The 14,928-nt window shown below is 32.8% G+C and overlaps 1 protein-coding gene across 15 annotated transcripts in view; it reads right to left on the reverse strand.

Annotated features, from left to right (window-relative positions):
• LOC142344731 (potassium channel subfamily T member 1-like) overlaps positions 1-14,928 on the reverse strand; it is a 179,492-nt gene that overhangs the window by 63,056 nt on the left and 101,508 nt on the right. For all 15 annotated transcript variants that reach the window (XM_075396617.1, XM_075396619.1, XM_075396615.1 and 12 more), the window contains 6 exons: positions 11,167-11,243; positions 10,875-10,971; positions 3,896-3,946; positions 2,101-2,209; positions 1,545-1,619; positions 633-716 (listed from right to left, as the gene is read on the reverse strand). In XM_075396617.1, coding sequence (XP_075252732.1) covers positions 633-716; positions 1,545-1,619; positions 2,101-2,209; positions 3,896-3,946; positions 10,875-10,971; positions 11,167-11,243 — 493 coding nt within the window. The remainder of the gene's footprint in view (positions 1-632; positions 717-1,544; positions 1,620-2,100; positions 2,210-3,895; positions 3,947-10,874; positions 10,972-11,166; positions 11,244-14,928) is intronic.

The raw sequence follows: 14,928 nt of genomic DNA on the forward strand, positions 1-14,928 counted from the left end.
TTTTTTATATAAGATTTCCATATATGATTGGCTGGGATTTCTTGGCAACCATGAGCAAAACCATATATATTTATGGTCTTAGATATGGTTGCCAAGAAATAAAATATTAAACTATTAAACTAACTGAATTTGTAACCCAAGATACCATGAATATATTTTTAGTTTTAATGAGTTTTTTCTACCGACAGTGTCTTGATGATTTTTTTCCACTCCTGAGCGCGTTTTAAGAGCTTTTTGAGCATTGTTGATTTTTTCCATGGTCAGCTATATGGGTGCCAACTCACCATAAATTCCATATATGACTTGGATATGGTTGCCAAGAAAGGTTTATGGTGGTCAACCCGGGTTACTTTTTGTCTTCCGGAAAAAAGTTTGTGTCTTCTAAAACACGTTTGAACGCAATAGTATGCATTTTGCACTAATATTGATTCGTACGGCTAAATAACTGGAGAGTGCGACTAGCCTTTAATGTAATTCAGATCATAATCAGGATGTAAAAGCAACAATTAAAGATGGTTTCATTAAATGGGAAGGAATGAATGCTCAGAATTAATGCATGATTTGTAACCGAGGGACTGTCGGGTCAGAGCCATAATGGTTCTGCGTAAATAAGGAAACAAGCATTGATTTACCCAAATGTTGATGAGGAACATTTTGGCCAGCCAGCAATTGAGGAATGAGGGCACGTACAGGTAGCGGAAGAGAGGGTGACATAGCTGAAACAGACTCATTCAAAACAACACCGAATTCACATGAAAAAATAGTCGAGGTATCTTGGATTCATGTTTGATGATACTAGACCACTAAAGGTCATACTTACGACCACTTAAATACCCAAAATCAATGAGAGAAACATTTTTAATATAATGCAATGTTTGTTGAGAATTATATATAAATATATATATTTGTAAGTTAATCATAAATGATTGTTTCAATGTTGCCAAGAATTATAAATCCAAACTTCTCTTTTTCAAAACAATTCTAGATTTGGGCTCCCGTACCTAACTCTAAGCCCAATTCAGTACTGAGTCATAGTCTAATTCAAGTCACATTTTGCACTGCATTTGTCTGATTCAGAGTTAATTCAGTGATTCATTCTGAATTATCTTCTGAATCAGAATTATACAGAATACTTTCTCTGTATTTAGCTCAAAACATTAGTATGTGTTAGTATTTGTCGAAATACCTACGAATGGTGTTCACCAAGGTTGCATGACTTTACAAAAAACTTCAAAATTCTGGTTTATACTTCAAACCACTCGTATGATCTGGATTACCATGTTTTCTCAGATACTTTACACAGTGTTGCTATATATGATAGAGTTTGTCTTGATCAAAGTTTTTTTTTGCAAAATGGCGAATCGAATTTTTTTCAATTGTATTGATATATTTACAGATTCAAGTACTTTATAAAGTATTTATAAATTATTTTATTCAAGTACCATCTGTTTATTGGAACACAAGTAAATATTTAACCATCTGGCTATAGTGTCTGAATTTACATGGTTGGAATGCAAAAAAAAGATACTTTAGGGGATATTAACCGAAGCAATGAAAGGAACGGAGACACAGAACTCGACTAGCACTCTGTATGATATGATCTGCTCCACTATGTTACCCTGAAACAACACTCCACTGTCAGCGATACACCATAAACCACCTCATAAAAACAAATACTCAAAGTTTAAAAAAGTTTTTAAAATAAAACGGAATCAATCAATACAACTATTGACACGTAGACAACTATTGTCACTAGTCACCAGAGCAAAGGTGTTGAGTCTCAAAATTAAATCAACATTTTGGCATTCGTTTTCAATATGTTTTATCCCCTTTTTCTTCTTCATTTTTCAGTTTTTGTTTCAAGATCTGATGGCTTGCGTTGAAACTGGTTTTTCCTCCCCGCTCATTAGTTAAGAATGCCTTCATATGGTCATCCAATAAGAATTACAAGTGCTCCAAACTACCTATGGCTACGGTTTCTTGATTGTGTGGTCACTATTTAGAGACGATAGTTGTGAATGATATATAATAATAAGACATAATGATGTAGAGTACTTCATGATTTTATATTTTTATGATGGCATTGTTTTGAGTACTAACTCTGAACTCGCAAATGATGAGAACGATTGTGTCTGCAACAGAGATAACGGCGACTGAGACCTCTATTATGTAGAAGACAAGAGATCTCTCTATCCACAAAAGGGCACCACTGAAACAAAAACACGTTAAAATCGAATACAGCTAAGATAGAAACAGAAGCGGTAAATATCTAGAATCTTTCTTACGGAAAGTTTTGGCAAATCTTAAAACATTAATTTTTTCAGTCAATGTCAAAGTATTCTAGCTGCAGGTGTCAAAAAAGCAGCCTTGCAATAATCTTTTGTCGACAAGAAAAACGTTTTGATTCTTTTTGAAAACCCAAAGTTGAAGTTCTTTCCACAAGATGTGTGATAAATTTCGTGATAAGACTTTTCTCGATTTGAAGAAACAACAAAGAATAGTCGCGGAGCCACAATAATCCCTTCCCTAGTTGACAGTTTTTCGGTTTTTAAACATAATAAATTGTCGGTATCGTCGGCTTTTCTAGCCAAAAACGACAAAATTTCCTATGATTTTTTCGTCGGTGTGGTCGTTTTTGTTCAGTATTTAACATCGGTATCGTCGTTTTCAAACGTACGGCAGATTCGGTATCGTCGTTTTCAAACGTACGGCAGATTCGGTATCGTCGTTTTCAAACGAAAGCGAGAATCGGTTTCGTTTAGAGAAACATCAAGATTTTGTAAACCATGTCTGAAAACCAGATTATTCCAGCAGGCCGAACAATAAAAACGATCGGCATTGGAAGTTTCGAAACAAAACCAACCGTCAAGAACTTTGCTTGTAAACTACAAGAAAGTATAAAAAAACTCAGTGAATGCAAATTAATCAACAGAATTCTCATCAATGTTCAATAAGTATGCTTCTTTTCCTTTTCAAAGTTAACCAAAAAACTTATACTCGTTCATTTATATTTGTGAATGAGCTAAAATAGAGATTTCAATGAATTTGCACATTCTTTCAGAAACGTTTTCTAAGACGAACGTTTGAAGTCCCTACAAACAAACCGTATTAAAACGTTTGACTACATTATATGCAGAAAACTTGAATTTTCCAATGGAAAAAGCCGAGAATTTCCTATGTCTGAAGCCCAAAATACCGAAATTTTCGCGTCTAAAAACGACCACACTAAAACCCACAAAACCGAGCAAACCCAACACACGGAATATTTCTTACGTTTGAAACTGATGATAACAAAGATTTCCTACATTTTTTGATGCGCATTGGTTGCGCAAATGATATAGCAAGCTTGATTACACGGTGTTACAGAGTTAGAAATAAGTTGCCCTTCATCTTAACCGTAGACTTTAATTATATATATATATATATATATATATATATATATATATATATATATATGTATATATATATATATATATATATATATATATATATATACATAAACATATATATATATATATATATATATGTATATGTATATATATATATATATATATATATATATATATATATATATATATATATATATAACACTTTGATCAGGAAGTTGATCACAGAGCATAAGAATTTTTAAATTCACGCTAACGTTAAGCATGATTTAAATTATCTACAAGCTTTCCAATGAAAAAGCATGCAAAGAGCAGATATTGACTTTTAGCACTGTATTCTCATATGAGTATATATAAAATACCGACAGCAAATTCCAAGTTTTTGTTTCAATCTTTTTAAAACCAACCATGGTCAAATTATGCTCTAATGCCGAGCTGAAGTATAGAAGAAAGTGGCTATATATGCGCAATATGAATATAAATTGAACATGATAGTACTTTTCACTAACTATATAGGATATGTGACATTTCCAGAAGCATCAGTGTCTTTGCAGTCGTAGCTGAAACAAACAAGTAAACATTATTTAACTCATTTTGAACTTCAGTTCTCTGGTATTATAACTTATGTTATTAAACGCCTGTAGGTTCACGCTCAATTTTTTCACGCGTTATTTTATCTTAAAAAAATGCGCTTACTCGTTAATTCCTCTTCGAACCATTTCCTGTTCAGAAGTCAGTGGCTAAAGTTCGAATAAGTATAAAACACGGTATAGTTGTCTCCGGTAACGTTTCATAGTAGTCTGATTAAATACAAGCATATTTAATCAAATAACGCAGTTAAAAATATGACTAAGTAGATTAACAATGAGGCTCGCTAATGTGGGATGTCGCATAATGTTCTAACTCCGCTCATCCATAACTTTCTTACAATTGTATACAATTGAAGCAGAAGTAGACTGCCTCCAAAGAAGTAGTTCAATTTATATTTAAAATTCCATAGGTTCTGTAAAAAAAGGACAGACATCTATACATAAAACTGCACTTAAATGAAAATTTTAAACATCAAAAAACGATTTGCAGAAATCAACATATATATCGTTTTCAAAATATGTCCATTAAACTATGATGTCTTTTAAGAGACATGTGGTCTCTACTACTTAGCTTCGATTAGATTTAAGATTATTAAATTGCCTTTATAAGAGAGGGCAGAAGAAAGTTGACCTCTGCACTCAATTAAAAATCTTAATTGAGAATGCATAATAAGATCAAATTCTAATAGAGGTTATCCAAGCTATATAATCACGACGTATGTCACAATTGAAGTTAGTCATTATTACCCGTCAAAATAATAAATAGTTTGCTCCAACAAAATGGTTATCATTCAATTTAAGCAAAGATATGATGAATCAAAAAAGAGAAAAGACCCTGTATGAAAGTTCATTTTCTTTAAAACTTTTGTTGTTAGTCAAAATATCAGAGTAAATACAAGCTCAGAGTTGATAAAAACTTATCAACTAACTATTTACTAAACCAAGCAAATAAAGATGAGTATGAAGCAGTCAGGACATCTTGTCAAGGAGAACAATTGACGCGTTGGCAATACAAAACTGAAAGAGAATTTTTTCAAAATCTGCTTTATTATTGAAACAAAAACCTAAAAATTCATTTTCATTGAGCAATTTCAAAACTTTCAATTATGGTTCTTCAGAAAACCAATTGTACGCTTCAGCAATTAAAAAAATTGATGAGTCCAGTAAAATTATATGGCGCAAAATTTAGATCTATGATTAGCCACCAATAGAAAGAGCAGTCTAGGCTGAACTGAGCCTCATTTTCGACTTGCTAAATTATTCTTAATTCAGACTACTAATGGAATGCAGAGCTAAAAAATGATCTCTACTTATAAGTACAAATTTAGAATGCAAAATCAGATCCAACTCAAAACGAAATTATCCAAGCTATTTATTCACGAAGTAAGATACATTTCAAGTAAGTCAAATTTGCCCTGGAAATTTTTCAAAGGATTGTTTAACCAAATTGAGTATTAGTTTGGTATGAAATACATATATGTGAAAAGTCAATTTTATGTAGAAAACATAAATTTCATTGTACAATGTTGGTGCTTAATTTTGAAATATAAAACCCAATCCCACTGTTTATAATCCAAAAATTAAAACCACTGAATAGTAGCACAGAAATAGGAACATGAAGCAGCTCTGTCATCTTGCGAGTACGACTAATTTACCTGTTAAGAAACAAATTAGGCGATAAATGTTGTTCCGCTATTTTGAACCAAATTTCCAAAAATTATTTGTAGTCAGATTGACAAATCAAGATGTTTAAACTGCTCACAACTAATTGATTTTCTCAGCAACGGGAATCACCGATGAGCGCAACTGTTAAGAACCAATATAAACCGAAAAAAGAAAAAAGTGAAAACCAAATATAGATAAAATTAAAAAATTCTTTATTTTTTTTTAAATGGGTTCAAAATTATTTATTGATTGGAACTTTTTGAACTTCAATTTCTTTTATCAAAAGTCAAAACTGAAACCCAGTCTAGACTTCTCTTTCAAATGTTGTCTAATCAAAGGCAACGTTTGAAAGAGAAGCGTAGCCCACGCTTCATTTCTGACTTTTTAAATTTTTAATAAAAAATGGAACTTCAAATCAAAAATGTATGAACAAAAACGTTCAGAAACCAAATAGCAATTGATAAGATTTTTTGCCAAGATTTTTACCAAAATAAAGAGTGTAAAAATTACAAAAAAATATAAAAAGGAGAATCTCAAGACGTAATAAACGTAGTTTCCAAATCTCCTTTGCTGTTTTGGGACTTAGCATCATTACACTGTATGAGAAAAAAAGAATAAACAATTATTTTGCTTCAACAATTCTTTGAAAAAAACTAACGCTACAAAATATAAACTCTGATCATTATTTGTTTGTTCGTTTAGACCTCGTGAAGGTTTCGCGAGACATGTCAGTATTGGGCCTCAGAAACAATACAACACGAAGAACAAGAAAAAGAATTGGTAACATTTCAATGAAAAAGTTGTGTCAAAAACAACGATATCATTAGTTGGCCACAGACCACTTCAGGCAGCGACATACATTTATCATTAAAACAAATACAACACATTAAGTTTCATTTTGCCAGAAGGTCACGATTCAAAAACTCAAAACAGAAGTCAAATGGCTCTAAAATGTAGTGTGAATAGTGAAATGATCACGAAAAATTGAAAAAATTCTTAGTTCACACTTAACGCTGTACGGGCTACTTAGTGATGCCACTCACAACTCTCTGTGATAAATATATCGAACGGTCAAAATTGACTCAGAACAGTTCGGCATATAGTTCCCATCATAAGAGGGGTCGGAACAATAAAATCGGTAGATATAATCACCAGAACAGTTCAACTCATCTAATGGAAAACATATATATGGCGCTGATATATTACATTGCTTGGCCAAATCCTATTACGATGCATTGCGAGTACTACAAAACTAGCAGATTCGATTACTAGAACTCCAGAACGAAGAGACAAAAATTATGTCAATTGTTCCCATCCCACACAAAGTAAGGGACCATATGCTCAACTGTTTCAACTGTTTTTTTTAGGTACCGTCAATTTTCGACAGCCGATGCATTTGTTATTGAAGTGATAATTGAAACCAATAAAAATCAAATTTACCCTATAAAAATTTAACTGATTGATTTTGTATTTTCGCTCTTTTCGATCACTTATCATGGGTTAAGACTTATTTTTGTTCTGCATTGATTTTTGCAGCACTTCCACTATTCTTGACAAAATTTGCCAATTTTTAAACATTTTTTGCTCAGAATCCGTTAAGTGATTTTTGAAAGTTCTTTATCTCACGTGGATTCTTTTCAGATTGACTGTCTCAGGAGTTGATTGATGCTTAGTTTTCCTACACTTTTAGCTATTTAGCACTGATTGGACCAGTTTTCAGCAATTTGGTCATATTATGTTGTTGTTGCACTATATTTGAAGGGGAATGTTGTCATGACTCGCAATAAAATGTTTTTTATCAATTTTCAGCTATATCTGTAGTCAATTAAGTTTGCATTCCAGGAGGTTCTGGTTGCTATATCACGGCACATTTTGCGATAGCCAAGTGAGACCTCTGAGCCGATCTCAATGTTAGATACACGATCAGAACGATTTACAAACAAATCTCGAAGGTACTTGAAAATTAATATCCGCAAAGTGGTTAGAAGAGATTATTGTTATTTCCTGTAATTTAAGCACACGGATGACATTTTATGTTCTATATAATATATCCAGGCTCTCATTCGTTCTCAGCTGTGCTTTAGATGCTACGTGACTGAAAATTAACAGATTTGTTATAACGGACGAGCAAATGTTTGTTCACCGGTTCAAATTTCTTCAGCGTTCTTAGTCAAGTCTTATATTCGGCACCTAACGATAATTAAAATTTGTTTTGATTTTGGGGCATTTTGTAGTAAAAGTTTCAGATACTTACCGAGATTTGATTTTTTGAGTTGATACTAATTACAGCTTGCTCAAGGTTGGTTTTTAAAGTGATTCTTTGAATCGGTATATAGGGCTGTTCCTGTACAAACGACTTAGACTTATTGTTAGCATCCCATATATCCGGGACGGAAATGTATACTCAACTAGTGTTATTTTTTCAGTCATTTTTTGCAAATTGATATTTTTGTCCTACCAAGATATAAGCATTATCATTAGAAAGCCAATAAAGCGTGGAATGAGTCGTTAAAAAAAATTTCTGAATTTTCTTTTTCGAGGAGTTTTCGGGGTCTTAATTTTGTGAACCGCAAGCTGATTTACGTTATTTGTTATCTTTTTCCGCATTTTTTTTCGCAAGAGTTTTGAAAAACCTTTTCCAATATCTGGCAGAATTGTTAAATTATGAAGCTGCCGGTCAATTGCTCACTTGTTTACGTTTTATCCTTATTTTTAGAGTTTTGTGTGAATCTGCTCATTAACAACTTTCGCAAGCTATAATAACGTGTTTGACTTTCGGGTTATAAATTCTGGTATTGCCACCTTAAAGACAAAATATGTAGTTGTTTTGCAAAGTTTTTCAAGTTTTGTGATAAGTTTTCTTTATTTCGATTGTTTCTCAGCTTTTGGAAGCCAATACAGTTTTTAAAAAAACTGTGTTTGAGTTATTAAGTTTTTGGGGTCTCAGTTAGATTTGTGGACATCAGCTTTTTTGTCTTAGAAGATTTAAGCAACATCTAATTGTTTTTGAAGATCCAAGTTATAAAGAGATCTTTAGCATTCTTTTTGTAGTTTTGCTATTTTTTGACAATCTTTCGAATTTTTACATTTCTGCGTCTTTTTGTCTGCTCTATCATCAAGCCAATTTTCCGTCAACCTCCAAATTTATCAGTTCAGTACAGCAGTTTTAAAAATGGGCAAATTAGTGATCAACTCTGCAAAAATTTTTAGGTCTTCTTGGGAAATTTTTGTGTTTCGTGTATTTTGTGTTTAAGTAGTTCACAAATTTTCTCTAATTTATCTCAGGGTTGATTAATTAATTAGGTATAGGTATACAGAAGTTGTTTTTTGGAACAATAGGTTCATTACCTTTCAAAGACTATACAAGCTTTTTCTAATCAATTTTAAAGTTTGTTTATTCTAGTTTGTTAATCTGTTATTTGTGATTGCAGTGCTTGTTTCTTATTTGTCAAGCAAGTTTTTTTCTTGGACAGAGATGTTGCATTTTTGTTATTGTTCTCTTACTAGGCTTGACGTGAACATTGGTTTTCAATATTTTGATACACAAAATATTTATTGCTTTATAATATAATTTTCTCTGAAATTTTGAAACTTTTTTGTCTGTTTGACTCAACTTCCGATAGTCTACCCTACATACTTTTTCAATCAATTCAAAAGATTGTACTACAGTAGTTGTCCTGTTCTGGGTTTTTGTGTTTTAAGTTTGTCAACTTCCTCGATATTAGTTAAGACCATCTGATACATTGCCAAAATGTCAATGAGTGACTTTTTAGTGAGTTCTGCCACTCGGCAGCATTTTTGTGCCTGAAAAAATAGGCCATTTCTTTGATAAAATGGTTTTTAGGTATGATGCGAACTTGAATATCAAACGACTTAATCAGTTTAATTTTTGTCTTGCTTAGTTACAGGAAAAAAAATCACTGTTATTAACATCACTAGTATGTCTGTCATTATTTCAAATCCATCAAATGTTAAATTACAAAAAAAATTGTACTAATTTGAAAATTCTTATCTCTGCTTTATTTGGCACAAAACTCAGCCAAAAACTAGGTTTAGTGGGCTCAGAACATTATGTGCAAACGCACATTACCGAGCCTGTTTGTTAATTAGCTACTTGTATTTAATTAAGAAATGCAAGCACAGTGGAAAGAGATAGGTAGAAAGACATATGAATACTGTTTCTGTTTCATTTTTTTTTCACTTTTTCTATTGGTGTATGATCAGATTATTATAACTCGTCAAATATTCCATGGTAAATTTCCCTAATCGTTTTAATGGTTTTTCAAAAAAATAAATTTTTAACTTGCATCAAAAGCTTTAATTGTTTGTTACACTTTGCTAAAGTTTAGTGGTTTCAATCACTAATGATTAGAGGGGAAGTGGATTGAGCTGTTTCTAAATATTTAGCTGGACTGTGAAATTTGTGTCTGAAATAAAGTGATATTAAATGATAGTCAATATATATTTAGTAGGTAAATCCCAGAAAAAAGTTAAGCTTTTTGTTAACAGATAAAAACCCTTCAGGTTTTCGATTTTTTTTCTATAAAATTGTTTGCTTCAGATGTCAGTTTTGCACGTAGTACATTTCACTTTTCATTCCGCATTTACATGATTGAGACACAGACAGCTGAATGTTCTCCAGATCTTACTGCAAAGAATTTAACATGAAGTTTTCTACGTTTCTTTCTGTTGAAATTTCACCTTCTGTCATTCAGTTTATAAACAAATTTGGCTATGATCGGAAATGAGGAGAAAGGAAACATTATGCGTTATTGTATATCAAGTAGCCCTATTGATTGATAAGTTGAAGAAATATAAAACAAGCAACAAGTTCTCGTTTCTTATTCTAACATTAAAAAAGAAGAATGGGATCTTTCTCAGTTACAGAACACGTGCAGTTGAGTAGGAAATCATCATGTAAAAATATGGCATGTGCGCTTGGGGTTGCAATTATTATGCACCACCAAGTAAGATGCAGGCGAGTAGGGGGGGGGGGGGGCACAGAAAAAAAATCCGGATAATAGGGATACCGTGTTCTTCTAAACCTATTTCATGTATCTTCTCCGATGACGTTTCTGGATGTTTTAAAAATGATTTAAAATATTTTAAAATTTAAAATCGGTTTCTACCATAGGAGAAATGACTCTTCATGTTCTAGAAAGAGCATTTCAGGCGCTGCTCAAAGTATCATGTCGGAGGAGTGTCAAGTTTCGTTGCATTAGAATGAACTTACCAGTGGGTGATTGGAGTTTCAAATTTGACAAAGTTGGCCACATACACAGTACAGCTGACCAGCTTCAGAATCAATAAGATGCTTCTGATCATAAAAGCTGAAAACAGAAACAAAACAGTCATTTCTATTCAAACGTGGATTAGTTTCTACAAATCATATTTCAACATTATTCAAGAATAGAAGTTTCTATGCAAATAACTAACAGATTATGCAACGCATCTGAGGTTCTTATAAACGGTTGCTAATAGATTCCACCTAGGGAAATTTTGCTGGGGTGTGCAGGACTACTGACCTGTTCTGAAGTTTCGGTTCCATACGAAGTCCAGCTTCTCTTTGGTGGAGACATGAGTGTAGAACTGGATTCTGACCCTGTTAAACATGAACAAACTCAGAGTAGAGTCCAAAGTGTCCAGATTCACCATTCTGTCTCATCTAAGTCAGCCACAAGTGTGACTTTTTTGAGGGTTTCTTAGAACAAATTATGCTTCCAGTAATACACATACACAAATAAACCATTGATTGAAGTCATACGGACTCATAATTTGACAATACGCGGAAAACACATCTTATTAGCTTGAATAATAAAAATTTCCGAAAAACAGAAGACTAAATGAAAGCAGATGTCTAACACTAAGCAATCAAGAATAAATTACATTATGATATTAAATTTTCTCTACAATTTTTTCAAGGCCAGACAAACAATTAAGTATTTTGAAAACGATAAAAATGAACGGAACGTTTGGTGTACGCATGATGATTCTGAAATCAATCGTGTTCCAAGCTCTTCAAACACATTTTAAGATAAGGTGGTATAAAAATCTACTTAATCGGGGGTGTAATACAAAATATTTTCAAGGTAAGCGCCTGATTTCGACTAACTGCCCATTGGTTCCAACTATCTTCAACTGATCGTAAAGGCATTCAATAGACAGGCAGAGATATTTCCCAAACTGCGTTTTAAAGCGCTTGATGAAACCAAAGGGAAAATATGGCCAGGGAGACTTAAATGAAACTATATTCCTCAGACTATGGGCGTAAAACTCACAGACAAACAAAACAGTGGAAACTACAGGAGGCTAAATATAAACAGAATAACTTTTATTTGTGTCTCGCGGGCACAATTTGATTCTTAAAGGACAGGTTAAAAGTTTGTTTCAGGAGTAAAATAAAAGGAACTGAAGAAATGCATTTGGGCACAAACTCAGAATTGAGGACAGAAAACAACCCCCAAAATTGGGTTTTATTAAATCCCTAAATATATGCTACGAGATTTGAATTTACATAAATTAAATCTGAATTTCTATAGAGTAGAAAACTAGTAAAATTTATACAAGAAATCTTGGGTTAATAGTCTCATTTGAGACGGCGTTGAGAATCGATCCCAGACAACCCAGTATCATGTTGTAACTAAAACATAAAGGCTAAAAATTCTGCAATATAGAACGAACATAAATTTAAATGCAAACAGTTGATCTACTACAAACTGAAATCCAATAAATTATTGTCGAATTATATAACGGCTCTGCTTTTGGTATACAAGTCCAGTAACAGATCTATCATGTATAGCATGGAACATGACGGGAAAACTTCATTTGAAAATGCCGTGCTGAAATGGAAATCTGTTCTAAGCAAACACACGCACTCCAATTTGCAGTTTGAAGAAAGAATAGTGTTTGATCTCGCGTGAATAGATTCCAGTAGACAGTTTATTACCAAAATTGGCTACTGCTATTGCGGATACTGATAACCGAAGACTCAGTTAAAATTTTCTGCGAGAGATGGTTTTTTTTCGGCAATTATAAGCAGGGCAATTGTACAACCCATTGTTGGCTTTGTCAAAAATTCAAGGTTGTTCAGAGCAGGGGAAAATGAGCATAATACCAAAAAGAGGAAAAGATGTTTTTGGTCTGATCCACTTTTTTGGCCAAAGTTATGAGGGAACGTTGGCTTCATGTCTGCAATTTGGATAATTTCAATTTTGTCGTGAAATAACTTCTAGTTCCGCCTTGGCTAGGGTCCTAAAATCATCCAAAACTGTGCGAAGAATTGGATATCTGGTTCTTGCATTAATTGGGAGTGTTCTCTCGTGTCCACAGGGTACCCGGGCCGCGGAATTTGGCCAAAATTATGTAAGATCAGCGGCAACTGGCGTTGACAAGTTGGAAAATTCACTGCAATTTTCTTACATAATTTTGCGTTGAATTTACCCCAGTGATTGTGGAATTTTTATCGTGTAAGATCTGACAAATTTCTGACAAAATCATCTTGCTAATAGCCTGTAAGGGGATGCATCTTCTTATAAGATCTTATAAGACGTTTATCAGATCTTAAACGATAAAAATTCCTCTTATAAGATCTTATACGATAAAAATTCCTCTTATAAGATCTTACACGATAAAAATTCCTCTTATAAGATCTTACACGATAAAAATTCCTCTTATAAGATCTTACACGATAAAAAATTCCTCTTATAAGATCTTGCACGATAAAAATTCCTCTTATAAGATCTTACACGATAAAAATTCCTCTTATAAGATCTTACACGATAAAAATTCCTCTTATAAGATCTTACACCATAAAAAATCCTCTTATAAGATCTTACACGATAAAAATTCCTCTTATAAGATCTTACACGATAAAAATTCCTCTTATAAGATCTTACACGATAAAAATTTCCTCTAATATAATTTCCTGAAGTATGGTATATACTTCATATTAAAGACAATTCAGAGTTGCTCTCAAGCAGTAACCGAAAAGCTACAGCATGCAACACTTAAGTGTCAGAGCAACAAAGAGAAAAATATCTTATACTGTCTTGTAAGACTTATAAGATATTGTAAAAAAGATTATTTGAGTGGCAGGGGCTTTCTCCGAAACGGTGATTATCAAACTAGGCTGAGTTTTTTTTCAAAGACCAAAACTATCTTGGACTGCTAAGTTTAGCCATAGTACCCAGGTAAGACTCACACTAAAACTGCCGCCAAAACAGAATCAGCAAGCATTTTTTGTTTCATAATTGGTAAGCTGGCCGATTCTTTTTTTATTCATATAATCTTGACTACGTTATACGATTATTTTGAAAAAATTAAAACATGTCATATCCGATCTTACACGATAAAAATTCCGTCTTATCAGATCTTACACGATAAAAATTCTGATAAGGGGAATGTTTATCTTATAAGATGTCTTATCAGATCATACACGATAAAAATTCTGATAAGAAGAATGTTTATCTTATAAGATGTCTTATAAGATCTTACACGATAAAAATTCTGATAAGAGGAATGTTTATCTTATAAGATGTCTTATCAGATCTTACACGATAAAAATTCCTCTTACCAGAATTTTTATCGTGTAAAATCTGATAAGATCTTACACGATAAAAATTCTTAGTCAGCATCTTATCAGATCTTACACGATAAAAATTCCACAATCACTGGGGTAGCGTTGATCTTACAAAAAATTAAAGCGTTCACTTGAACTATTAACCTCCAATTGCGTATGGGACTCGAACTATTGAACTCCTGCTTGCTTCTCGCCTCTTCAACCATAGTGCCACAGTACCTTGGCTTCCTTGAGAGCCGCACTCCTTATAAAGCGTAGATCTTACATATTTAGCGTTGAATTTAGCGTAGATCTTATATATTTTGCGTTGATTTAGCGTAGAACTTGCATATATTTCGTTGAATTTCGAGTAGATCTCACATATTTTTTTGTTGAAATCAGCATAGATTTTACATATTTGGCGCTGAATTTAGCGTAGATCTTACATAAATTCAACGTATTCAACGCATTTACCTTGTGAGGCCTACTGGGAAAAATTTATAAAAATTTGAAAAAAAATTTGAATTCCTAAAATGGTCTGAAATTTTTTTTGCGCCGTAAGAGTGCCCTCAAAGGTTATTTTTTACCTGACTTACTTTTCTCGCTTCTGCAGTATAGGGGTCGAAACAGTAAAAAAAAATTTTTGGAAAACTTGAAAATATTGAAATTGTAAAATGGTCTGAATTGGAGTTTGCACTATAAAAGAGCACTAAAAATGATTTTTTTCTGA

The sequence above is a fragment of the Convolutriloba macropyga genome, chromosome 8, assembly GCF_964194025.1.
Source record: "Convolutriloba macropyga chromosome 8, txConMacr16.3, whole genome shotgun sequence".
NCBI lineage: Eukaryota > Metazoa > Xenacoelomorpha > Acoela > Convolutidae > Convolutriloba > Convolutriloba macropyga.